General features: G+C 48.3%; 3 protein-coding genes across 3 annotated transcripts in view; 2 read left to right on the forward strand and 1 right to left on the reverse strand.

The window, feature by feature from the left end:
- DDX55 (DEAD-box helicase 55) overlaps nt 1-26791 on the forward strand; it is a 312124-nt gene that overhangs the window by 98043 nt on the left and 187290 nt on the right. The window lies entirely within an intron of this gene.
- Nucleotides 1-26791, forward strand: part of TMED2 (transmembrane p24 trafficking protein 2) — a 209137-nt gene that overhangs the window by 22260 nt on the left and 160086 nt on the right. The window lies entirely within an intron of this gene.
- On the reverse strand, nt 4668-25563 carry RILPL2 (Rab interacting lysosomal protein like 2). The gene is made up of 4 exons (XM_050748171.1): nt 24863-25563; nt 19711-19862; nt 10447-10560; nt 4668-5199 (listed from the first exon to the last, which is right to left on the reverse strand). The coding sequence occupies exons 1-4, from the start codon at nt 25214-25216 to the stop codon at nt 5169-5171; spliced, it is 651 nt and encodes a 216-aa protein (XP_050604128.1). The 5' UTR covers nt 25217-25563; the 3' UTR covers nt 4668-5168.

Raw genomic sequence — 26791 nt, forward strand, 5'->3', positions numbered from 1 at the left:
GCAATCTCAGTTCACTGCAACCTCCTGGGTTCAAGCGATTCTCGTGCCTCGCTGAATATCTGGGATTACAGGCATGCGCCACCACACCCAGCGTTTTCTCTTTTTTTGAGATGGAATTTCACTGTCGCCCAGGCTGGAATGCAGTGGCACGATCTGGGCTCACTGCAACCTTCACCTCCCAGGTTCAAGTGATTCTGCCTCAGCCTCCCAAGTAGCTGGGATTATAGGTGCCTGCCACCATACCCAGCTAATTTTTTTGTATTTTTAGTAGAGATGGTCTTTCACCATGTTGACCAGGCTGGTTTCGAACTTCTGACCTCAAGTGATCTGCCCGCCTTGGCCTCCCAAACTGCTAGGATTACAGGCGTGAGCCACTGTACCCGGCCACAGTAGAGTCGGTTTCACCATGTTGGCCAGGCTGGTCTCAAACTCCTGACCTTAAGTGATCCACCTGCCTTGGCCTCCCAAAATGCTGGGATTACAGGCATGAACAACTACGCCCAGCTTAAAAGTTAATGCCTTTTGAGCCTTAGAACAGTGCCTGGCACATAGTAAGCATCATAAATTTTAGCTGATGTAATTGTCATTGTGACTTATAATTTACTAGACTTGATGATTCTCAGGACGCTCTGAATCATCACTGCACCTGTCTTGTGTTAGAAGTCCCTATTACCAGCCCAGATCCCTGTCCCCTCCATGCTTGGGCACTGGTGGCAGATTGGAACGGTGAGTAGAGCCCTTGGTTTAGATACAAGAGATACAGTTCCAGCATCAGTTTTAAGTGTTTGTCAGCTGTGTGACATTGGTCAAGTCAGTTCCCCTCTCTGAAACTTGTCTGTCAAATAGGGATAATCTCTGCCCACTTGACTTGCCTTCTCCCCCAAAGATTCAGGCATCAGTATTATAGCCTCACCTTGGAGGGGGCATGTGGCCGCTGGAACAGAACGTCCGCTTCCAATGCACTGCTGTGTAACTCGGGCAGGTACGTAGTCTCCTTGTGCATCAGTTTCCCTCCCTGTAACATGGAGATGGTAATAATACTTGTACGGGGCCAGGCGCGGTGGCTCATGCCTGTAATCCCAGGACTTTGGGAGGCTGAGGTGGGCGGATCATGAGGTCAGGAGATCGAGACCATCCTGGCTAACACAGTGAAACCCCATCTCTACTAAAAATACAAAAAAAAAAAAATTAGCCAGGCGTAGTGGCGGGTGCCTGTAGTCCCAGCTACTCGGGAGGCTGAGGCAGGAGAATGGCATGAACCGAGGAGGTGGAGCTTGAAGTGAGCCGAGATTGCGCCACTGCACTCCAGCCTGGGTGACAGAGCGAGACTGCATCTCAATAAATAAATAAATAAATACTATTAATAATACTTGTACGGGGTGATTGTGAGGATTTAATGAGTTAATACAAAAAAGCACTTGGAACAGTGCCTTGCACATAGACAATCTTCAGTAATCAGTATTAGCTATTATTAGAATTAAAAATTTGGCTAGCTTCTATTCAGTGTTTACAAGTGCTCAGGACTAATAGCTAATAAGTGCCTCCAAGTTCTGATATGTAGTTGCTATATTTCTTTGTTCATTTTATTTTTTGTAGAGATAGGGTCTCATTATGTTGCCCAAGCTAGTCTCAAACTCCTGGCCTCAAGTGATTCTCACGTCTCACCTTCCCACAGGGCTGTGATTACAGGCATGCGTGAGCCCCTGTGCCTGACCTATTTGTTCTTTTTTTTCTTTTTTTTGTTTGAGATGGAGTCTTGGTCTGTCTGTTGCCCAGGCTGGAGTGCAGAGGCACAATCTCAGCTCACTGAAACCTCCACCTCCCGGGTTCAAGCAATTCTCCTGCCTCAGCCTCCTGAGTAGCTAGGATTACAGGTGTGCACCACCACACTCAGCTAATTTTTGTACTTTTAGTAGAGATGAGGTTTCACCATGTTGGCCAGCCTGGTCTCCTGACCTCGTGATCTGCCCACCTCCCAAAGTGCTAGGATTACAGATGTGAGCCACTGCGCCCGGCCTTATTTGTTCATTGTAATAGATGACTGCTGGCAGGGCACAGTGGCTCACGCCTGTAATCCCACCACTTTGGGAGGGCGAGGCAGGCGGATCATGAGGTCAGGAGCTGATACCGTGCCACTGCACTCCAGCCTGGGCGACAGAGCGAGACTCCGTCTCAAATAAGTAAATAAAATAAAAGATGATTGCTACAGCAACTACTTCCTGTGCCTTCTGAGGCTTGGCTTGAAAATCTACTTCTTTTTTTTTTTTTTTTTTTTTTTGAGATGGAGTCTCACTCTGTTGCCCAGGCTGGAGTGCAGTGGTGTGATCTCAGTTCACTGCAACCTCTGCCGTCCAGGTTCAAGCAATTCTCCTGCCTTAGCCTCCCGAATAGCTAATTTTTGTATTTTTAGTAGAGACGGGGTTTCACCATCTTGGCCAGGCTGGTCTTGGATTCCTGACCTTGTGATCCACCCACCTCAGCCTCCCAAAGTGCTAGGATTACACGCGTGAGCCACTGCACCCAGCGAAAACCTACTTCTAAGCCTGTTCCTCCCCAGGCTAGGTTTGTAGTTGGAATCCTGCAGTGTGAGAACCGCCAGAGCTCAACTGACGTCACAACTCTGTTATCTGTGGTCAAGCTAGGCCCGTCTCTGGGAGAATCACCCTCCAGGACTTATTTTCCAGAATGCCCACCTGCCAGCATCAGATTTTACCAAGAGTTGCACTCCAAGCATTTCTCACCATAACTTTTTTTAGTCTCCTGGGGTACCAGAGTCACCCGTGCCATCTTAACCCAGCATTTCTTTCAGAGTGGGTTCTCCCACCCTATTTATCCCCACAGGGAGGCAGGGGAGCATTTATATATTTGGAGACAGGGTCTCACTCTGTCACCCAGGCTGGAGTGCAGTGGTGTGATCATAACTCACTGCAGCCTTAAACTCCCGGGCTCAATTCATCTTCCCGCCTCAGCCTCCCCAGTACCTGGGACTACAGGTGCTCACCACCATGCCTGGCTAATTTTTTATTTTTTTGTAAAGACAGGGTGTTACTATGTTGCCCAGGCTGGTCTCGAACTCCTGGGCTCAAGCAATTCTCTCACCTTGGCCTCCCAAAGTGCTGGAATAACAGGCTTGAACCACTATCCCTGGCCAGGGTTGCAGTGTTACACGGGGTTCTGGGGATCAGGAGCCCTGATCTAACGATACTGTCGAAACAGTGTTCTGGACTAGACTCTTAAACACTGCCAACTCTTCCTGGAAGGCAGAGTGCTTGAAGCCTGGGTGTGGACTTTGTATCTGGGCTGAAGTCCCGCTTCTACCACTTTCTAGCTGAGGACCTTGGACAAGTCTTTTCACCCATTATGCCTTAACCCCCTTGGGAGGACCCCAAGGACAATAGTGATCCCCATCCCACAAAGGTATGTGAGACAGCATCAGAAAGGTATTTAGAATGATGCAGCAAGGTATACAGTAAATTATTAATATTAAATTATTAATATTAAGACTTGCCAGTGACTCTGGACCCATAGAGCTTGGCAGCTCCCAGCCCGGGCCTTGGAAACAGGCCTGCATTTGCCTCCTGTGCAAGCTGCTTCCTAGCTCAGCAGCCAGAGTTTGTTTCTAAACCTATAAACTGGCCGGACGTAGTGGCTCACGCCTGTAATCCCAGCATTTTGGGAGGCCGAGGTGGGCAGATCATGAGGTCAGGAGTTCGAGACCAGACTGATCAATATGGTGAAACCCCGTCTCTACTAAAAATACAAAAGTCAACCCAGTGTGGTGGCACATGCCTGTAGTCCCAGCTAGTTGGGAGGCTGAGGCAGGAGAATCGCTTGAATCTGGGAGGCAGAGGTTGAAGTGAACCCAGATGGTGCCACTGCACTCCAGCCTGGGCGATAGAGCAAGACTCTGTGCCCCGCCTCAAAAAAAAAGCCAGGAACGGTGGCTCAAGCCTGTAATCCCAGCACTTTGGGAGGCCGAGGTGGGCGGATCACGAGGTCAGGAGATCGAGACCATCCTGGCTAACATGGTGAAACCCCGTCTCTACTAAAAAATACAAAAAATTAGCCGGGTGTGGTGGCAGGAGCCTGTAGTCCCAGCTACTTGGGAGGCTGAGGCAGGAGAATGGCGTGAACCCGGGAGGTGGAGCTTGCAGTGAGCTGAGATCATGCCACTGCACTCCAGCCTGGGCAACAGAGAGAGACTCCATCTCAAAAAAAAAAAAAAAAATCTATAAACTGGTGCACCAGTACCGGTTCCCATCTACCCAGGTTATAAGGAACGAACGAGATAAGCCACAGAGCAGGTGAAACACACTGAGTAAGCCACTGTTATTTACTAAGAGGACAGGCTCACAGAATGGGTGCGGTAGCCTCATTAATTCCTTTGCAAAGTGCAGACACCCACTCTCTGTTTCATTGATTCCTAAATGCATTTTGTTCACATCTTAACACCTCTGAAATCACGATGAGTCCTAAAATCAATAGCTTCTTAGCATTTTAGTTTGCAGCAATCTTTCCCTTCATAGCGACACCAAATAATGGTTTATTGCTTAGATTCAATGAATGCAATTGATTCATTATACAATGAAATGTATATATGTGACATATACACATATACACCACCATGTATACCATCATAACTAAGAGACCACTCTGGATAAGCTATAGAAAGTATAAAAGTCATTTTACTTTAATACAAAATCACATAAAGAAAGGCATGTTGGCTAAATCAAATATTCACTAAATATCAGTGAAGTCACCACTGGAATATCCATAGCACATTTTCCTGCTTTCTTTTCTCCTTTCTGCTAAACATTGAAGGCCAGGGTCATCCCTGGGAGCAGATGAATAGGACATGCATCTGCACGCAGGAGGCCCTGGGGGTTGACGTAGGAGCAGGAAGTGGGCCCCAACCCCCACACATCCCTTCTGTTTTTCTTGATTTCTGCTTCACTGGCCCAGGCCAAATCTTCAAAGGTGTCTAGTTCCGCAGTCAGGGAGAAAGTGATGCCAAGAGAACCTTGTCTCCTCCCTCCTCAGTCTGCTTTGAAGGGGAAATGAATACGCAGGCCCAGTGTGTCTGTGTGGCACAGAGAGGTGGCTTTGCCAGGCATCTTGGAAGGTTGTCATCCAGAATCAGAGCCATAGCCTTAGTTGTGGCCTTACATCTAGGTCTGTTTCCCCGATCGAAAAAAGAACCTGGTGTGGAGAGAGAGGGGTCAGGGCGAGCAGAAGGTACAAAGCAAGGGGTGCAGAACCCCCTGTAAAGTTTCTAAGTAGCTCTTGCAACTGTTGACTCAAAAATATGTCTAGGCCAGGCGTTGTGGCTCACGCCTGTAATCCTATCACTCTGGGAGCCTGAGGCAAGAGATGAGGATCACTTGATCCCAGGAGTCTGAGACATGCCTGGGCAGCATAGTGAGACCCCCATCTCTAAAAAAAAAAAATAACTAGCCGGGCACAGTGGCGCACACCTGTAATCCCAGCTACTCAGGAGGCTGAGGCAGGAGAACCGCATGAACCCGGGAGGCAGAGGTTGCAGTGAGCCGAGATTGCGCCACAGCACTCCAGCCTGGGCAACACAGCAAGACCCTATCTCAAAAAAAAAAAAAAAAAAAACCGGGTGCGGTGGCTCACACCTATAATCCCAGCACTTTGGGAGGTGGAGGCGGGTAGATCACAAGGTCAGGAGATCGAGACCATCCTGGCTCACACGGTGAAACCCCGTCTCTACTAAAAATACAAAAAATTAGCCGGGCGTGGTGGTGGGCACCTGTAGTTCCAGCTGCCTCAGGAGGCTGAGGCGGGAGAATGGCGTGAACCCGGGAGGCGGAGCTTGCAGTGAGCCGAGATCACGCCACTGCACTCCAGCCTGGGCGACAGAGTGAGACTCTGTCTCAAAAAAACAAAACAAAACAAAAAAACCACTCATTCATTCATTCATTCACTCATTCATTCTAGTAGCTCATTAAGTTTATCTGAACCTGAAAGGGTGGCCTCACGTTCATTGGCCACTAGCCACATGTCCTCAGGCTAGCTCATGCACAGAACACACACTTCACTTTTGCCCTATCAGGCTCAAACTCCACTTAGGTGTCCTAAGCTCCCGTAGAAGGACGCTGAAAGAAACCAGCAGTTTATGCCTTCTGGAAGCCTGATTTGCAACGAGATAGCCAATGAACGTCCTAAATGAATACCTTCAGGTCTGACACCTGGGTGGAGGTGCTCTTTCATGATCTTACCTCAGAAGACCCTTCCTTGTGGAAGAAACACTTCCACTAAGCTGGGTGCAGTGACTTATGCCCATAATCCTAGCGCTTTGGGAGGCTGAGGCGGGCGGATCGCTTGAGCTCAGGAGTTCCAGACCAGCCTGAGAAACATGGAGAAACCCCATCTTTACCAAAAATACAAAAATTAGCTGGGTGTGGTGGTGAACACCTGTGGTCCCAGCTACTCGGGAAGCTGAGGTGGGAGGATCACTTGAACCTGGGAGGCGGAGGTTGCAGTGAGCTGAGATCGAGCCGCCACACTCCAGCCTGGGTGACAGAGTGAGACCCCATCTCAAAAAAAAAAAAAAAAAAAAAAAGAAAAGAGAAACACCCACCTTGGCCTTGCTTTGACCCTGTCTCCCAACCCTTCTCCACAAGGCAATCAGAGTGAGCTTTTTATATGTAAATACTGTCATGTTACTCTCCAGCTTAAAACCATCCAATGTCTCTTCCCAATGCACCCAGAATAAAACCCACAGTCAGCACCAGAATCCAGGTGGCCCTGGGTGACCCAGCCCCTCCCACCTCTCCAATCTTGCCTTCATTCTCTTCCCTGTTCCAGTCACCATGGTCTTCTGTTCTGAAAACTTTTTTTTTTTTTTTTTTTAAGACAGAGTTTCACTCTGGTTGCCCAGGCTCAAGTGTAATGGCAAGATCTCGGCCCACCGCAACCTCCGCCTACCGGGGTTCAAGCAATTCTCCTGCCTCAGCCTCCTGAGGAGCTGGGATTACAGACGCCCGCCACCACGCCTGGTTAATTTTGTATTTTTATTTGAGACGGGGTTTCTCCATGTTGGCCAGGCTGGTCTCGAACTCCTGACCTCAGGTGATCCACCCACCTTGGCCTCCCAAAGTGCTGGGATTACTTGATTTCTGAGAATCTGAATTTTACACAGGCACCTCACTCTTGGTATAAGAGGCAGCATCTGAAGAACTATGGGATCAACCCCGGTGCACAGACATGAGGGAAGTATTCAGAGGAAAGTGCATAGCATGTTCCAATGCTGGGACATGGGCTCATTCAAGAGGAGTGGTCCCAAGTGGGACAGGGAGAGGTCCTCGGGCATTCCCCACAGCCAGGCTGAAACTGCCTGTTGCTCCTGTTCTATTCTGGTTAGCAAGACGACATTGACTCCCCTTTTTCTTTTCTTTTTTTTTTTTGAAATGGAGTCTTGCTCTATCACCCAGGCTGGAGTGCGGGGGTGAGATCTCAACTCACTGCAACCTCCTCCTCCCAGGTTCAAGTGATTATTCTACTTCAGCCTTCTGAGTAGCTGGAATTACTACAGAGGCCACCACCACACCTGGCTAATTTTGTATTTTTATTTATTTATTTATTTATTTTTATCTATTTATTTATTTTTTTGAGACAGAGTCTCACTCTGTTGCCCAGGCTGGAGTGCAGTGGTGCAATCTCGGCCCACTGCAACCTCTGCCCCCCAGGTTCAAGCGATTCTCCTGCCTCAGCCTACCAAGTAACTGGGACTACAGGCATGTGCCACCACACCCAGCTAATTTTTGTATTTTTAGTAGAGATGGGGTTTCACCATGTTGGCCAGGATGGTCTCGATCTCTTGACCTGGTGATCCACCTGCCTTGGCCTCCCAAAGTGTTGGGATTACAGGTGTAAGCCACCGTGCCCAGCCTATTTTTATTTTTTTGAGAGAGTCTTGTTTTGTTGCCTAGGCTGGAGTGCAGTGGTGCAATCTCAGTTCAATTGCAACCTCTGCCTCCTGGGCTGAGGCGATTCTCCCGCCTCAGCCTCCCGAGTAGCTGGGATTACAGGCATCTGCCACCAGGCCTGGCTAATTTTTGCATTTTTAGTAGAGACAGGGCTTCACCATGTTGGCCAGGCTGGTCTCGAACTCCTGACCTCAGGGGATCCTCCCACCTCAGCCTCCCGAAGTGCTAGGTTTACAGGCGTGAGCCACCGCGCCCGGCCGAGTTTGACTCTTGATTCCATTTCCTGGGCATCACTGTGTGCAGCAGGAAACATTCTGGAAAGGGGTTTTTCCTGCTGAAGATTCCATGTAGCCCAAGGTTAAGGGCGAATGAACTTAGGAGGTAAATAGATGCGGCTTCAGGTCTGAGTTTCACCACCACCAACCCGCTGTGTAACCTTTGCAAGTCACTGATCTTCTCTCTCAGTTTGCCCATCTGTAAAACGGACCTCCTGAGTAGATGTTTACTCAGCTCAGTGTCTGGCACATAGAAATGCTCACTAAGTGGGAGCTATGGTGAATCTTTTTTTTTTTTTTTTTTTTTTGAGACAGGGTCTCACTGTCGCTCAGACTGGAGTGCAGTGGCACCATCTTGGCTCACCTCAACCTCCCCCTCCCAAGCTCAAGTGATTCTCCTGCTTCAGCCTCCTGAGTAGCTGGGATTACAGGTGCATGCCACTACCACCCAGCTAATTTTTGTATTTTTTAGTAGTGTCAGGGTTTCACCATGGTGGCCAGGCTGGTCTCAAACTCCTGACCTTAAATGATCCAGCCATCTCGGCCTTCTGAAGTGGTGGGATTACAGGTGTAAGCCACTGCACCTGGCTTAGCTATGGTGAATCTTAAGGTATAGGGAATTATCTTTTCCTTTCCCCAGTCCTGCTTTATCTCCTCAAACCAACAGCCTCTGAGTAATATTGGGAAGAAAACTGCTATTTCCTTGCCCACCATACTGAGCTCACATGAACCACTGCCCCCAGAGGAAGAACCATGACTTTGCTCTCCGGAAGCTACATGCCTGGCTGCCTCTTCCTTTGGTTCTTTCCGGAGCTGCTGCTGCTGCTGCTGGGCCAGAGGTGTTCTCCCCTGTGCTCCTGCCCTTTGCCCTCTGCCCCCTGCTCCCTCCCAAGATCCTCAAGGTCCTGTCCCTGAGAAAGAAGGCCTGGGTTATTCCTTTTTTTTTTTCAAGTCTCACTCTGTCCCCCAGGCTGGAGTGCAATGGCACGATCTTGGCTCACTGCAACCTTCACAATAATCACCTCGTTATTATCATTTTTGTTTTCTTTCTTTTCTTTTTTGTTTCTTTTCTTTCTTTTCTCTCTCTTCTCTTTCTCTCTTTCTCTTTCTCTCTTTCTCTCTCTCTCTCTCCTTCCTTCCTTCCTTCTTTTTTTCCTTTTTTTTTTTTTTTTTTTTTGAGATAGAGTCACGCTCTGCTACCCAGGCTGGAGTGCAGTGATGTGATAATAGTGATAATACCTTACTGTAGCCTTGAACTCCTGGGCTTAAGTAATCCTCCAGTCTCATCCTCCTGAGTAGCTGGGACCACAGGTGCAGGACACCACACCCAGCTAACTTCACTTGATCTCAGCCAAAAGACTGACAAATGATACCAGCTAATTTAAAATAAATAAATAAATAAATAAATAAATAAATTTGGCCAGGCTCAGTGGCTCATGCCTGTAATACCAGCACTTTGGGAGGCTGAAGCAGATTGGTCACGAGGAGTTCGAGACCAGCCAGACTAACATGGTGAAACCCCGTCTCTACTAAAAATACAAAAATTAGCCAGGCATAGTGGTGCATGCCTGTAATCCCAGCTACTCAGTAGGCTGAGGCAGGAGAATTGCTTGAACCCGGGAGATGGAGGTTGCAGTGAGCTGAGATTGTGCCACTGCACTCCAGCCTAGGCGACAGGACGAGACTCCGTCTCAAAAAAAAAAAAAAAAATTCTTTTTGGTTGACATGGGGTCTCACTTTGTTGTCCAGGCTAGTCTCAAACTCCTGGCTTCAAGTGATCCTCTTGCCTCAGCCTCCTGTAATCTCTGTTGAGATTACAGGTGTGAGCCATGCACCCAGCCTGGTCAAACATCACAGGGAGGCAGTAGCGTGTAGAAGCCAGATTTCCTTGGGTTCCTGACTTCACTATTTATCATCTGTGCGACCTTGGGCAAATTACCTTACCTCTCAGTAGCTATTTCTCCACCTGTAAAATAGTATCTACCTTGTAGGGTCACTGTGATGATTCGATGAATATATGCCAAGTGCCTAGGCTACTGCCTGGCAGATATCATTATAATACACTGGCACTGAGTTTTCCCATGAGCTGCAGCACCACAACCGGGCGAGTGGAGGCAGCTCCCCACCTGCCCTGGGCAGCTGGCCAGCCTCTTCTTGCCCCCAACTACTTCCTTGAGTTATTATTCAGCAGGACCGGGGGGCAGCAAGGTGACACTTACAGCTTTTTTATGATTGTCTTCTCCTCCTTGTTCCTGCCAGCATTGTTGGCCCTAGTAACCACAGCATCTTTTTCTCTTCTTCCTCCTGGGCCTTCTCTTGGTGGAATCAGGCCACTGGGAAATGGGGCAAAAAAATAAATGGATTATTTTATTACAGACCTTTTTTTTTTTTGAGTTGGAGTGTTGCTCTGTTGCACAGGCTGGAGGGCAGTGGCACCATCTCAGCTCACTGCAACCTCCGCCTCCCGGGTTCAAGCAATTCTTCTGCTTCAGCCTCCTGAGTAGCTAGGACTACAGGGGCCCACCACCATGCCCGGCTAATTTTTGTATTTTTAGTAGAGATGGGCTTCACCATGTTGCCCAGGCTGGTCTCAAACTCTTGACCTCAAGTGATCCATCTGTCTCAACCTTCCAAAGTGCTGGGATTACAGGCATGAACCACTGAGCCTGGCTTTTATTACAGATCTCTTATCTGTGCAGCTCTGAAAATAAAGGGTCTTAATGATGATGATGATAGTAATATTATGGTTGAAAGAACTAGAGTCAGAGAAATTCTGTTTAAAATTAGAATCTTGGCCGGGCGCGGTGGCTCAAGCCTGTAATCCCAGCACTTTGGGAGGCCGAGATGGGTGGATCACGAGGTCAGGAGATCGAGACCATCCTGGCTAACACGGTGAAACCCCGTCACTACTAAGAAATACAAATAATAGCCGGGCGAGGTGGCAGCGCCTGTAGTCCCAGCTACTCGGGAGGCTGAGGCTGGAGAATGGCGTGAACCCGGGAGGCGGAGCTTGCAGTGAGCTGAGATCCGGCCACTGCACTCCAGCCTGGGCTACAGAGCGAGACTCCGTCTCAAAAAAAAAAAAAAAAAAAAAAAAAAAAATTAGAATCTTTCCTCTACCTTTCCAATGTGATGCCTCTTATTTCTTTCTCTTACCTAATTGCATTGGCTACTGCTGCAAGCTTCTCGGTTTTCTAGGAACATGATTGTGTATAAATTCTCTAACTTAAGCCTTGGTTTCCTAATCTATAAAATGAGTCTAATAATAGTACCTACCTCAAAGGATTGAGAGATTATGTAAGATAATACATAGTGATTAACATTCAACAAATATTTATTAAGCTACCTACTGTGGTTAATACATATTTTGTCTCTGAACTATTTTGTCTCTAAATAAAATAGACAAAATATCTTCTCTCAAGTAATCTATATTCCAGTGGGAGAAGGAAACAGTCAATAAAGAAACAAGTAAAATAAAAGTACAAATTGTAAGTCAGATGGTGATAAGAGTTAGATTTTTTTTTTTTTTGAGACAGAGTTTCACTCTTGTTGCCCAGGCTGGAGTGCAGTGGCGTGATCTCGACTCACCATAACCTCCTCCTCCTGGATTCAAACGATTCTCCTGCCTCAGCCTCCCAAGTAGCTGGGATTACAGGTGTGCACCACCATGCCCGGCTAATTTTTTATTTTTAGTAGAGATGGGGTTTCTTCATGTTGGTCAGGCTGGTCTCAAACTCCCAACCTCAGGTGATCCACCCACCTTGGCCTCCCAAAGTGCTGGGATTACAGGCGTGAGCCACTGTGCCTGGCAAGAGCTAGATTTATACTGATTGATACTGCAGTCAGGGAATATTGAGATCTGGCCTGAGGAGGGCCAGAGTATTTCCCTGGACTTGATGTACAGAATTTAGAAGAAGGACGTTTTCTCTTACTCCACTGGGACTGCCAGAAGTCTGTTTCCTAAGATTCAGAGGAGGCTTGTCTGTAATGCAAAATAATGAGGCCACGAGCAAAGAAAGGCAAAGAGGAGAGAAAGAGGCACCAAGTCCCTGATTCCAACCATTGCAATGTTTCTTTTTTTTTTTCTTTTCTTTTCTTGTTTTTTTGAGATGGAGTCTTGCTCCATCACCCATGCTGGAGTGCAGTGGCACAATCTTGGCTCACTGCAACCTCTGCCTCCCAGGCTCAAGCGATTCTCGTGCCTCAGCTTCCTGAGCAGCTGAGATTACAGGCATATGCCACCATGTCTGGCTAATTTTTATATTTTTAGTAGAGACGGGGTTTCACCATGTTGGTCGGGCTGGTGTCGAACTCCTCACCTCAAGCGATCTGCTCGACTCAGCCTCCTGAAGTGCTGGGATTCAGGCATGAGGCACTGTGCCCGGCCTTCCTTTTTTTTTTCTTTCTTTTTTTTTTAAGAGTCTCTCTGTAACTCAGGCTATAGTGCAGTGGCATGATCACAGCCCACTGTAACCTTGAATTCCTGGGTTCCGGTAATCCTCCCACCTCAGTCTCCCAAGCAGCCAGTATCACAGTCATGCGCCACCATGCCCAGCTAATTTTTTAATTTTTTGTAGAGACGGAGACTCGCTGTGTTGCCTAAGCTGGTCTTGAACTTTTGGCTTCAGCCTCCTGAGTAGCTAGGACTACAGGCGCCCACCACACCTGGCTAATTTTTGTATTTTTAGTAGAGATGGGCTTCACCATGTTGCCCAGGCTGGTCTCAAACTCTTGACCTCAAGTGATCCATCTGTCTCAGCCTCCCAAAGTGCTGGAATTACAGGCATGAGCCAGTCACTGCACCCAAATCCTTCCCAATTATGTTACCAAAAAATTTCCTTTTGTGTTTAAGCTAGTTTAAATTGGACTTCTGTCACTTGCAACCATAAGAAGCCTGACCAAAATGAAACATTTCAATTATGGCACAGTACAACTCGTCACATCCACTTAGGCGTTTGGTTGCAGTGCCCACTGGTAAATTTATCCCCATGGTGTTGTCCCCTTGCTGTGGACCGAATTGTGTATTTTTATTTTTTTACTTAATTTTTAAATTTTCATTTATTTATTTATTTGAGACGGAGTCTCGCTCTGTTGCCCAGGCTGGAGTGCAGTGGCGCGATCTCTGCTCACTGCAAGCTCCGCCTCCCGGGTTCACGCCATTCTCCTGCCTCAGCCTCCCGAGTAGCTGGGACTACAGTCATCTGCCACCACGCCCAGCTAATTTTTTGTATTTTTAGTAGAGACAGGGTTTGACCATGTTGGCCAGGCTGGTCTTGAACTCCTGACCTCGAGTGATCTGCCCGCCTGGGCCTCCCAAAGTGCTGGGATTACAGGTGTGAGCCCTCGTGCCTGGCTGAATTGTGTGTCGTTAATAAAAATTCCTGGCGGGGCTCAGTGGCTCACTGTGTATTTCGTGGCAACTTGAGCTGACAAAGATACCTCTTTCAGCGTGAGAGTGAAAGGGCAGGATTCATACTTTGCCCTCCTTCTTCACAAAAGAGTTTTGCAAAGAGTAGGCTCTTATGATTTACTTTTTTTTTTTTTGAGATGGCGTCTTGCTCTGTCATCCAGGCTGGAGTGCAGTGGTGCGATCTTAGCTCACTGCAACCTCCACCTCCCTGGTTCAAGCAATTTCCCTGCCTCAGCCTCCTGAGTAGCTGGGATTACAGGCACACACCACCATGCCTGGCTAATTTTTTTGTATATTTAGTAGAGACGAGGTTTCACCATGTTGACCAGACAGGTCTTGAACTCCTGACCTCAGGCAATCTGCCTGCCTTGGCCTCCCAAAGTGCTGGGATTACAGGTATGAGCCACTGCGCCCACTCATTACTTAATATCAATAATTTTAAAGACATTTTTTTTTTTTTTTTTTTCGAGACGGAGTCTCGCTCTGTCGCCCAGGCTGGAGTGCAGTGGCGCGATCTCGGCTCACTGCAAGCTCCGCCTCCCGGGTTCACGCCATTCTCCTGCCTCAGCCTCCCGAGTAGCTGGGACTACAGGCGCCCGCCACCGCGCCCGGCTAATTTTTTGTATTTTTAGTAGAGACGGGGTTTCACCGTGGTCTCGATCTCCTGACCTTGTGATCCGCCCGCCTCGGCCTCCCAAAGTGCTGGGATTACAGGCGTGAGCCACCGCACCCGGCCTAGAAATTTTTTGAGACAGGGTCTTGATCCATCACCCAGGCTCGTCTTAAACTCCTGGGCTCAAGTGTTCCTCCTGCCTCAGACTCCCAAAGTGTTGGGATTACAGGCATGAGCCACCGCACCCGGCCTAAATTTTTGTAATTATAAAATATTATATTATTTCTATTCTAATTTTATTTTATTTTTGAGACAGAGTCTCACTCTACCGCCCAAGCTGGAGTGCAGTGGCAAAATCTCTGCTCACTACAACCCCCACCGCCTGGGTTCAAGTGATTCTTGTGCCTCAGCCTTTTGAGTAGCTGGAGTTACAGGTGTGCGCCACCACACCCAGCTAATTTTTGTATTTTTAGTATTGACAGAGTTTTGCCATGTTGGCCAGGCTGGTGTTGACTGAACTCCTGACCTCAAGTGATCCACCCTCTTTGGCCTCCCAAAGTGTTGGGATTACAAGTGTGAGCTGCCCGCCCAGCCGATATTTTATTATAGATACTTATTATAATAGTGGTTTAACAAGAAGCATCATCTAAAATTTCCATTTTTCCATGATCTATTATTACATAAATTAAACTTGGTGACTAAAAACAACCGTAACATAATCTCCAATGATGACCCTTTCTTATAATTGGCTTTTTTTTTTTTTTTTTTAGATCAGGTCTTACTGTGTTTCCAAGGCTGGAGTGCAGCTGCTATTCACAGGCACTGAAGCCTCAAATTCCTGGTCTCGTGGGATTCTCCTGCCTCAGCCTCCCAAGTAGCTGAGACTATAGGCACTGAGACTATAGGTGCACACTGCTGTGCCTGGCTTCTTATGGTTGGCTCTGTGGTCCTCCTGCTAGCCTGAGCTTCTCACTTGGCTGTGTTCAGTGGGGCATCGGCAGAGGGCTGTGCACAGCTGGAGCTGTCAGCAGGTGCGCCCTGGTTCTCCTTCACATGACCTCTCCATGGGACTCCACCTTGAGCTTCCTCACAGAATGGTGGTCTCAAGGCAGCATTCTAAGAGCACAGAAACAGAAGCAAGGCCTCTTACCACCTTAACCCCAGAAGCGTCACTTCCACTTCTCGCAGTCAAAGCAAGTCACAGAGCCAGCCTACATGCAAAGAGAGGGAACACAGAATCCACCTCTTGATGAAAGGAGTGGCAAAGTCTCACTGCAAAAGGGCAAAAGGTACGCAAGGTGGGAAATACTGCTGTGGCTCTCTTTGGAAGCAACTTACCATATTTCCCTGGAATTACAATTTTTTTTTTTTTTTTTTTTTGATACGGAGTCTCGCTCCGTTGCCCAGGCTGGAGTGCAGTGGCGCAATCTCGGCTCACTGCAAGCTCCGCCTCCCGGGTTCACGCCATTCTCCTGCCTCAGCCTCCCGAGTAGCTGGGACTACAGGCGCCCGCCCCTGCGCCTGGCTAATTTTTTCTATTTTTAGTAGAGACGGGGTTTCACCATGGTCTCGATCTCCTGACCTTGTGATCCGCCCACCTCGGCCTCCCAAAGTGCTGGGATTACAGGCGTGAGCCACCACACCCGGCCTTTTTTTTTTTTTTTTTTTGAGATAGAGTCTCGCTCTGTCGCCCAGGCTGGAGTGCAGTGACACATCTTGGCTCAACGCAACCTATGCCTCCTGGGTACAAGCAGTTCTCCTGCCTCAGCCTCCCGAACAGCTGGGACTACAGGCGTGCGCCACCACGCCTGGCTAATAATTTTTGTATTTTTAATAGAGACGGAGTTTCACCATGTTGCCCAGGCTGATTACGACCTCCTGACCTCAGGCAATCTGCCCACCTCGGCCTCCCAAAGTGCTGGGATTACAGGTGTGAGCCACCTTGCCCAGCTGTAATCACAATTTATTACCAGTATATTATCTGTATGAGTTTGTACCTTCGAATGGATGCAGTTGCCATGAGAACATCTCAGTTGGCATGCTGGCTTCCCCAGAATATCTAACACTAGAGACAAAGCCGAATCCCGCCTCTCTTGGCCTGTGCCAGATGGAAAGCGTACGTCTCTTGTTCTCTGAGAATTCAAAACTAGAAAGTGTGTGGTTTTGCCCACTAACAAGCTGCTCATGACACCAGCAGCTTGGCAGTTTCTCTTTTTAACTACCTGTGCCTGAACTACTTATTAAATGAGACAAAGATCTTTCCATGAACACGGTTCCAGCCTTAGCAAAAGAGAGACAATAAATTTGGCTTCTAACAATGCTTCTGCTGTATCTCTGCTCTCTTAAAGATGCTACATTTAAGGAATGTAAAGAATCGTATCACTTGGGCTTTGTTTCATTTTTGATCAGGGTACGTCCTTAATTCAAGCTGTCGTGATCTAAATGCGGCGTGCTAATTAAAAGCACAGGCTCTGATGTCACACTGTCTGAGGTCACATCACCGCTGTTGCCACCACCGTTTAAGCAGGTGCCCACCTCTCTGGTCCTCAGCTCACCATAGTGATAACATCACCTCTACTCACAGTCTTGCTGTGAGAACTAATTGAAATGATGTTTGGGATACATTTAGCAGAGTGCCTGGCACATGGTGAGTATCAATAAATACTAGCTAACGTGACATTTGTATTTCTCTGGCTTTTCCTTCCTCTACCTATAAGAAAACATGCTTTGTTTAACTCGGTGTTTCTCAGGATTATTTGACTATAGAGCCCCCTTTTCAAAAAATACCTATGTAAAGGAAAACATTTTGGGAAATAACACAAATGGAAACAGCTACGAGTCCCAATGTGATTATGGCAACAGCTTTTTTACAGCCTCTCTTGCTTGTCCTACAATCTATTCTGTATGTGGTACCACTGCAGTCTTTTTTAACTTTCCTTATTATTGTTTTTTTAATTTTTCTTTAGAGACAGGGTCTTGCTATGTTGCCCAGGCTGGCCTCGAACCCCTGGGCTCAAGTGATCCTCCCGCTTCAGGCTCCCTAAGTGCTGGGATGTAACACTGCACCAGGCTTTTTTGGTTTTGTTTTTGTTTCATTTTGTTTTTGAGACAGAGTTTTTGCTCTTTCACCCAGGCTGCAGTGCAGTGGCACAATCTCAGCTCACTGCAACCTCCACCTTCTGGTTTCAAGTGATTCTCCTGCCTCAGCTTCCCGAGTAGCTGGGATTACAGGTACCTGCCACCATGCCTGGCTAAGTTTTGTATTTTTTAGTAAAGACGGGGTTTCACCATGTTGGCCAGGCTGGTCTCGAACTCCTGACCTTGTGATCTGCCTGCCTCGGCCACCCAAAGTGCTGGGATTACAAGGGTGAGCCACCGCGCCCAACTGTTTTTTTGCTTTTTTTTTTTTTTGAGACAGAGTCTCGCTCTGTCACCTAGGTTGGAGTGCAGAGGCACAATCTTGGCTCATTGCAACTTCTGCCTCCCAGGTTCCAGTGATTCTCCTGCCTCAGCCTACCGAGTAGCTGGGACTACAGGCATGTGCCACCATGCCCAGCTGATTTTTGTATTTTTAATGGAGACTGGCCTCTTGTCATTCTCTTGATCAAAACTTTCTAATGGCGAGGTGCGGTGGTTCACACCTGTAATCCCAGCACTTTGGGGAGGCTGAGGCAGGTGGATCACTTGAGCCCAAGAGTTTGACACTAGCCTGGGCAACATGGTGAGACCCTGTCTCTACAAAAAATACAAAAATTAGCTGGGCATGGTGGCATGTACCTGTGGTCCCAACTACTTGGGTGGCTGAGGTGGGAGGATCACCTGAGTTTGGGGAGGTCAAGGCTACGGTGAGCCGTGATCATGTCACTGTGCTACTGTGCTCCACCCTCAGTGACAGAGTGAGACTCTGTCTCAAAACAAACAAACACTTTCCAGTGGCCAGGTGCAGTGGATCACACCTGAAATCCCGTCACTTTGGGAGGCCACGGTGGGAGGATCACTTAAGCTCAAGAGATCGAGACCAGCCTGAGCAACATAGCAAGACCTCGTCTCTGAAAAAAAAAGGTTAATTAGCTGGGCATTGTGGCACATGCCTGTGTTCCCAGCTACTCGGGATGCCAAGGTGAGAGGATTGGTTGAACCCAGCAGGTCGAGGTTGCAGTGAGCTGTTACTGCACCCCTGCATCCCAGCCTGGGCAATAGAGCAAGATTCTGTCTCAACAAAACAAAACAAAACAAAACCTTCCAATGACTTCTCATTACACTCACAATAAAGTGAAAGCTCGGCCAGGCGGGATGGCTCATGCCTGTAATCCCAGCACTTTGGGAGACTGAGACAGGTGAATCACTTGAGGCCAGGAGTTCAAAACCAGTCTGGCCAACATGGTGAAACCCCATCTCTACTAAAAATACAAAAAATTAGCCGTGCGTGGTGGTGGGCATCTGTAGTCTCAGCTACTCCGGAGGCTGAGGCAGGAGAATCGCTTGAACCCCGGAGACGGAGGTTGCAGTGAGCTGAGATTGCACCACTGCACTCCAGCCTGGGCGACAGAGCAAGACTCTGTCTCAAAAAAAAAAAAACCATAATAATAATAAAAAAATAAATTAATAAAGTGAAAGCTCCTTCCTGCAGCCAACAGGAAGACTAGGCAGAAACTAGGCATACACTCCTAGTTTCTTTCCAACCATCTTCCCCCTGGCTTTCCTGGTTTTGCCTTCTTAGGCCCGTTTAAATTAGCCAAGCTGGTTCCCACCGCAGGGTCTTTGCACTTCCCGCTCCATTTTTGTGCCATCAAATCTTTACAGGGCTTCCTCCTTTTCATCTTTGCCGAGAGAGGTCTGTCCTGACCACCCCTCTAAGACAGGCCCTGCCCCTCCCACGTCACTGCTGGCCACATCGTCTTGTGTCTCCTTCAGAGTACCTGCCACCATCCCCACGTGTTTATTTTGGGTTTCCTTGTTGATTGCTTGTCTCTGGCACTGGACTAGCAAGGATTTCCACTCTCTTCGTTTTGTTCACTGCGGTGCCCCTGGGCCTGGCACAGTGTCTGACACATATTAGATCTTCAATGAATTGGTTGAATGAACATATAACAACAAATACGGGCTGGGCACGGTGGCTTTCCTCCTGTAATCCCAGCACTTTGGGAGGCCGAGGCGGCCAGATCATGAGGTCAGGAAATCGAGACCATGGTGAAACCCCGTCTCTACTAAAAATACAAAAAATTAGCCAGGTATGGTGGCGGGCACCTGTAGTCTAGCTACTCGGGAGGCTGAGGCAGGAGAATCACTTGAACCCGGGAGGCAGAAGTTGCAGTGAGCCGAGATCGCACCACTGCACTCCAGCCTGGGCGACAGAGTGAGACTCCATCTCAAAAAAACACAAAAAACAAAACCCAAAAAACAAATATGTAACCTAGCAAGGAATTCTGGGTGCAGGACCCTCCAGGCAGTACAGCCCACCTCTTGTAGCACTGCAGCTCTTCCTGCACCACCAGGAGCTGCGACTTGAGTTTGTTGCGTTCCTGCAGCACGTCCCTTAGCTCCTGCAGAGTGAAGCGGGGTCGGTTGGGATCTGTCAAGTCAACCACCATTTTGTTTGGGCTCAGGTTCACCTGGAAGAAAAGATGCAACCTTTGCAAGCAACTCTATATAATTAAATTATTATTATTATTTTTTATATATATATGTTTTAGATGGAGTCTCTGTTGCCCAGGCTGGAGTGCAATGGCACAATCTTGGCTCCCTGCAACTTCTGCCTCCCAGGTTCAAGCGATTCTCCTGCCTGAGTCGTTGGGATTATAGGTGCCCGCTATCATGCCTGGCTAATTTTTGTATTTTTATTAGAGACAGGGTTTTGCCTTGTTGGCGAGGTTGGTTTCAAACTCCTGACCTCAGGTGATTCGCCCACCTCGGCCTCCCAAAGTGCTGGGATTACAGGCGTGAGCCACCGTGCCTGCAGCATGGCCATTCTTTTAAAAATTAAAAATAGAATTACGATTTGATCCAGCAATTCCAATTCTGTGTATGTTTCCGGAGCACTGAAGGCAGGGCCTGAAGAGATATTTGCACACCCATGTTCATAGCAGCACTATTTATTTATTTATTTATTTTTTGAGACGGAGTCTTGCTCTGTCACTCAGGCTGGAGTGCAGTGGCATGATCTTGTCTCACTGCAACCTCCGCCTCCTGGGTTCAAACGATTCTCCTGCCTCAGTCTCCTGAGTAGCTGGGATTACAAGTGTGTGCCACCATGCCTGGCTAATTTTGTATTTTTAGTAGAGATGGGGTTTCACTATGTTGTCCAGGCTGGTCTCAAACTCCTGGCTTCATGTGATCCGCCCGCCTTGGCCTCTCACCACAGCAGCACTATTTACAGCAGCCAAGGGGTAGTAGTAGCAACCCAAGTGTCCATCAACAAATGAATAGATAAACAAGTGTCCATCAACAAATGAATAAACAAAGTATGGTATATGCCTCCAACAGAGTATTATTCGGCCTTCAAAGGCAAGGAAATTCTGACATGTGCCACAACATGAATCAATCTTGAGGACATTATGCTGAGTGAAATAAGCCAGGCACTTAAGACAAGTACATGATTTCACTGATATGAACAACCTACAACAGGTAGATTCAGAGGGACAGAAAGTAGAAAAGTAGTTACTGGGGGCTGGGGGAGGGGAAGGAGAAGTTGTTACTTAACACGTTAGAGTTTCACTTTTGCAAACTGAAGAGAGTTCTGGAGACGGATGGTGGTGATGGCTGCACAACAGTGTGAATGGACTTCATGCAGCTGAACTGTACACTTAAAAATAGTTAAGATGGGCCGGGCGCAGTGGCTCACACCTGTGTAATCCCAGCACTTTGGGAGGCCGAGGCGGGCGGATCACAAGGTCAGGAGATCGAGACCATCCTGGCTAACACGGTGAAACCCCGTCTCTACTAAAAAAATACAAAAAAGTTAGCTGGGCGTGGTGGCGAGCACCTGTAGTCCCAGCTACTCAGGAGGCTGAGGCAGGAGAATGGTGTGAACCTGGGAGGCAGAGCTTGTAGTGAGCTGAGATCCCACCACCGCACTCCAGCCTGGGCGACACAGCAAAACTCCATCTCCAAAAAAAAAAAAAGTTAAGATGGTAAATTTTATGTTACTTGTATTTACTACAATTTATTTTATTTTATTTTTTTCTTTTGAGACAGTCTTGCTCTGTTGCCCAGGCTGGAGTGCAGTGGCATGATCTCAGCTCACTGCAACCTCTGTCTCCCAGATTTAAGCAATTCTTCTGCCTCAGCCTCCCTAGTAGCTGGGATTACAGATGCCTGCCACTACGCCCAGCAAATTTTTTGTATTTTTAGTAGAAATAGGATTTCACCATGTTGGCCAGGTTGGTCTCGAACTCTGACCTCAGGTGACCTATGCCCACTTCGGCCTCCCAAAGTGCTGGGATTACAGGCATGAGCCACCGCACCCAGCTTTGCTACAATTTAAAAAACCAAAAAGAGGTCAGGAATAGTGGCCCACTCCTGTAATCGCAGAACTTTGGGAGGCTAGGGCGGGTGGATCGTTTGAGCCCAGGAGTTTGAGACCAGCCTGGACAACATGGGAAAACCTCATCTCTAGAAAAAATACAAAAATTAGGTGGCCATAGTGGCGTACGCTTATGGTCTCAGCTACTAGGGAGGCTGAGGTGGGAGACCTGAGCCCAGGGAGGCTGAAGCTGCAGTGAGCAGTGTTCAAACCACTGCATGCCAGCCTGGGTGACAAAGTGAGACCCTGTCTCAAAACATACAAAGGAAAAAACAAGGCATATTTTTGTGAACTATCTAGTGGCACTAAACATTCATTTTCTTGATTCATGCATTTTTCCCTACCCCAGTTCTTAAGGCTGCAGTTTGGGAAGAAAATATGCCATCTCATCTGCCGCCTGATGAAACTTGTCCACTTTGCCCCATATGGGAAAGTACCCAGCCCCTGTGCACACCACACTATTCTTAGCTCATAATGGGACTTCCTCCATATTCTTGTGCCCGGAGATGGAGGCAAAAATAACACAGAATGTGGCTGAGCAATCCTGTGCAAGTCACTCAACTTTCCTTGACTCTCAAAAGCCAGGCTACAAGTCATCACACTTAACCATGTCACTTGACAGATACTAAAGTAGAATATTATCTAGAAATACAATTGTCACCATCACTTAGGAATAGGTGAAATAAACTACCGGGGTCAGAGAAGGTATGAGGCAAATAATAATAACAATTAATAATAAGAAGAAAAAAAAGTTACCAGGGAAGCTACTGGGAAACTTCACACTTCCCTGTGAATTTCAGTGACTTGTTCCTGTTCTTTCCAGGCTTACTTCTTGGTTTGTATTTTTTTTTTTTTTTTTTAAGACAAAATCGTCTTGCTCTGTTGCCAGGCTGGAATGCAGTGGCATGATCTCAGCTCAATGCAACCTCCCCCTCCCAGGTTCAAGCAATTCTCTTGCCTCAGCCTCCCGAGTAGCTGGGAATATGGGCGCGTGCCACCATGCCCAGCTAATTTTTGTATTTTTAGTAGACGCGGAGTATGTTGGCCAGGATGGTCTCGATCTCTTGACCTCCTGATCTGCCTGCCTCGGCCTCCCAAAGTGATGGGATTACAGGCGTGAGCCACCGCGCCCAGCCTTGGTTTGTATACTTGGTTTTTGTTTGTTTGTTTGTTTGTTTTTGAGACAGTCTTGCTCTGTCGCCCTGGATGGAGTCCAGTGGCACGATCTCGGCTCACTGCAACCTCCACCTCCTGGGTTCAAGTGATTCTCGTGCCTCAGCCTCTGAGCAGCTGGGATTACAGGCGTGTGCCACCAGGTCCAGCTAATTTTGTATTTTTAGTAGAGGCAGGGTTTCACCATGTTGCTCAGGCTGGTCCCGAACTCCTGGCCTCAAGTGATCTGCCTGCCTCGGCCCCCCAAAGTGCTGGGATTACAGGTGTGAGCCACTGCGCCTGGCCCGGTTTGTATACTTGTGTCCTGGTTCTAGGACTGTGTGTCTGGCCTCTCCCACTAGATGTGAGCTTCTTGAGGGCAGGCACCTTGTCTACTTTATCTCCATAGCCCCAGAGCCTAGCATCAGTCACTGCAGTCACTCATCAAATGTTAGTACAACAAGTAAGGTCAAATGTCTGCATTTTAGGATGGAGTATTTAGGACTAGCATCTCTGAATGAAGATCTTGACTTCACCTCTTACTTGCCGTTAAGTCCTTAGGCAAATTACTTAATTGTTCTGTGCCTCATTTTTGTAAAACAGTAATAGTGTGAGGATTAAAAAAGACATCGTCCACTTACAGCAGCTTTTTTTTTTTTTTTTTTTTAACTGTGGCTGGAGACCTGCTAGTAGGTCATAACATTAATGAGTTTCGACAAGAATTTTAAAAACCTAGGCCGGGTACGGTGGCTCACGCCTGTAATCCCAGCACTTTGGAAGGCTGAGGTGGGTGGGCCACTTGAGGCCAGGAGTTTGAGGTCAGCCTGGCCAAAATGGCGAAACCCCGTCTCTACTAAAAAAGAAAAAAAAAAAAAATTAGCCAGGCATGGTGGCAAGCGCCTGTAATCCCAGCTGCTCAGGAGGCTGAGGCAGGAGAATCGCTTGAACCCAGGAGGTGGAGGTTGCAGTGAGTCGAGGTCACGTGACTGCACTACTACACCTGGGCAACAGAGCAAGACTCTGACTCGAAAAAAAAAAAAAATCTACAGTAGTTTCTCTTTTGTGCCTGGCTTCTTTCTCTCAATGTAACATCTGTGAGATTCATTCACACTGCTATGTGTATCAGCACCCTGTTCTTTTTCTGTTGCACAGTATTCCATATATCACAATTTCAAAACTCAAACTGGGTTGCATTTAGATTGTTTCCAGTTCAGCAGTTGAGACTAAAGCTGCTCGGAATCTTCTTGTCTATGTCTTTTTGTGGTCATATGCACTAATTTCTCTTTAGGTAAAATGTGTTTCTTGCCCAAGTGTGGTGGTTCACATCCACAATCCCAGCACTTTGGGAGGCCAAGGCGGGAGGATTCCCTGAGCTCAGGAGTTTGAGACCAGCCTGGGTAACGGTGAGACCCCCATCTCTACAAAACATCAAAACAGTTAGCCAGGCATGGTGGCACATGCCTGTACTCCCAGCTACTCACAAGGCTGAGGCAGGAGAATTGCTTGAGCCTAGGAGGCCAAGGCTGTAAGTGAGCCATGTTTGCACCACTGTACTCTAGCCTGGGCAATAGAGCAAGACCCTGTATCAAAAAAAAAAAAATTGTGTTTGTTGCTCTAGGTCAAAGGTTCTCAAACTGGACCCGGGGCCACCAGCATCAGCATTAACTGGGAACTCGTTAGAAATACAGATTCTGGCCCCGCAGGGTGGCTCCCACCTGTAAACCCAGTACTCTAGGAGGCTGAGGATGGAGGATCACTTGAAGCCAGGAGTTTGAGACCAGCCTGGGCAACACAGCGAGATCCCATCTCTTTAAAAAAAAAAAGGAAAAGAAAAGAAAGGAAAGGCAAAGAAAAGAAAAAAGAAAAGAAAAGAGAAGGTGTCTTCCTGCTAGTAGGCGCCCTCCTACGCCCCGCAGGCGCTCTGGGCCCAACACTCACCTCCCCGCTGGTCGGAGGGTCCTGTCTCCGCAGCCCCTCCACCTCCTTCCTGAGGTTGTCCCTCTCCATCTTCAGCTCCTCCAGCGCCAGGCTGCCCTCATTCACCAGCGCCTCCAGCATCTCCAGGACGCGGACGACTTTGAACTGCAGCTGCGTCACCCGGGGGTCGCTGCCCAGGGCCATAAGTTCGCGGCCCAACAGGTAGGAGATGTCATACACGTCCTCGGTGGTCAGCTGGAAGGGGCTCTTGCCCAGCGCCCCTTCGGGCCCAGCCTCGTCCCTCTCCTCGTCCTCAGTCTCGTCCCTCTCATCGTCCTCTTCCTCTTCCTCTTCTCGCACAGGGGGCTCCTCCATGGCCACCCAGACCCCCGCCGACCCCGGAGCTGCTCTCTTGGAGTCTCCCAAAGGTTGAACTTCCTCCCGGCACCCAAAACTTTCCGCTGGGCAGAGTCCCTACCTGCCCAATCAGCGCGGCCCGGGGGTGGGCCCGGGGGGGGCGGGGGGGAAGGGGAAAAAGGGGCCGCGCACGCGACTCTAGGGCCTGCGCCCCTGGCGCACCGTCCCTGGCAGGCCGCGCGGGCGAGTGCGCTCCAGGTTGTGGTTTGGGGCGCAAAGGGACAACAGAAAAGGAGGGCGTCCGAGAAGAGGAAAGTTCAGGGGTGAGGGCAATCCCCCCAGCCTGGGAACAGTTGCAGCCCGGGGGAGGAGCCGCCCTGAGCCCCGCCCCTGGCGACCGCTGCCGGGAGGCGCGTTCCCGTGGAGACCGAGTTTCCACCGCGCAATCGAGAGCAGAGCAAAAAGAAAGCAACTTTTTCCTTTCTACTCTCGTGCTTTCCAGCCGTAGAATTTGCATCGTACGTGATGGAAGATTCGGGTCTCTCTTTGAGGGAGTTTTCTGGAACCTGCGGCCAAACAGAAAGCAGCTGTTGTGGGCAGCGCGACAGAGTCCCCAAGGCTTGAGGATCTGGAAAACTCCCAGCAAATTATCATTAGGGCCTGGGGCATCTGACTTCTGTGACTCTCAATAAAATGGGGAATTCCTACCCTGCTCACTTCGCTGGGTCCTCGGCTCCTCCACGTAACCGGCGCTGCCACCTTGGCAAGTTACTTAACGTCTCCAAGCCTCAGTCTCCTCTTCTGTAAAATGGGGACAATAGCGGGACCCAGGTGGCAGGGTTGCTGCGAGGAACATGAACTTATGAGATAATGTGTGTGACACCTCACACACTTAGGAAGCACTTACAGATGTGATTGTGATCCTTCATTCTTTCTTCCACAGAGCTGGGGAGGAATTGCTGGTGTTGGAGACACCTTGCTACTTGGGTGAGAGAAGCAGGCGTAATTAACAAGAGAGAAACCCCTGTCTGAAAATCACAAAGCATTTGACACATATGCAGAATCCATATTACTGAGAATATTAGCAGTGTGGCTTAGAAACTTGAGTTATTCGCTGTGGCTCATGCCTTAATCTCTACACTTTAGGAGGCTGAGGCAGGAGGATTGCTTGAGCCCAGGAATTCGAGACTAGCCTGGGCATCATAGTGAGACCCTATCTCTACAAAAAGTAAACAAAATTAGGTGGACACGGTGGTTCATGCCTGTAGTGGCAGGTACTCGGGAGGCTGAGGTGGGAGGATCGCTTGAGCCCAGGATGTTGAGGCTCCAGCGAGCCAAGATCGCACCACAGAGTGGTGCCTGTGACGGAGTAAGACCATGGTGACAGAGTGAGACCATGTTTCAAAACAAAAGCACAACAAATCTCAAGTTATTTTAGGTTCCATTGGAGGTTTGTGATAGTCTCAGGCAGAAAGCTCAGCAACAGGGCTTATCTTTCCTAGGAATGTATTGGCAGCTTTCCTTGTGATGGGTGTGTCCATTTTCTCCACACTGAGGTACTAGAATCTCAATGGAGAATGTACACGGATTAAA

Source organism: Macaca thibetana, chromosome 11 (assembly GCF_024542745.1).
Source record: "Macaca thibetana thibetana isolate TM-01 chromosome 11, ASM2454274v1, whole genome shotgun sequence".
NCBI lineage: Eukaryota > Metazoa > Chordata > Mammalia > Primates > Cercopithecidae > Macaca > Macaca thibetana.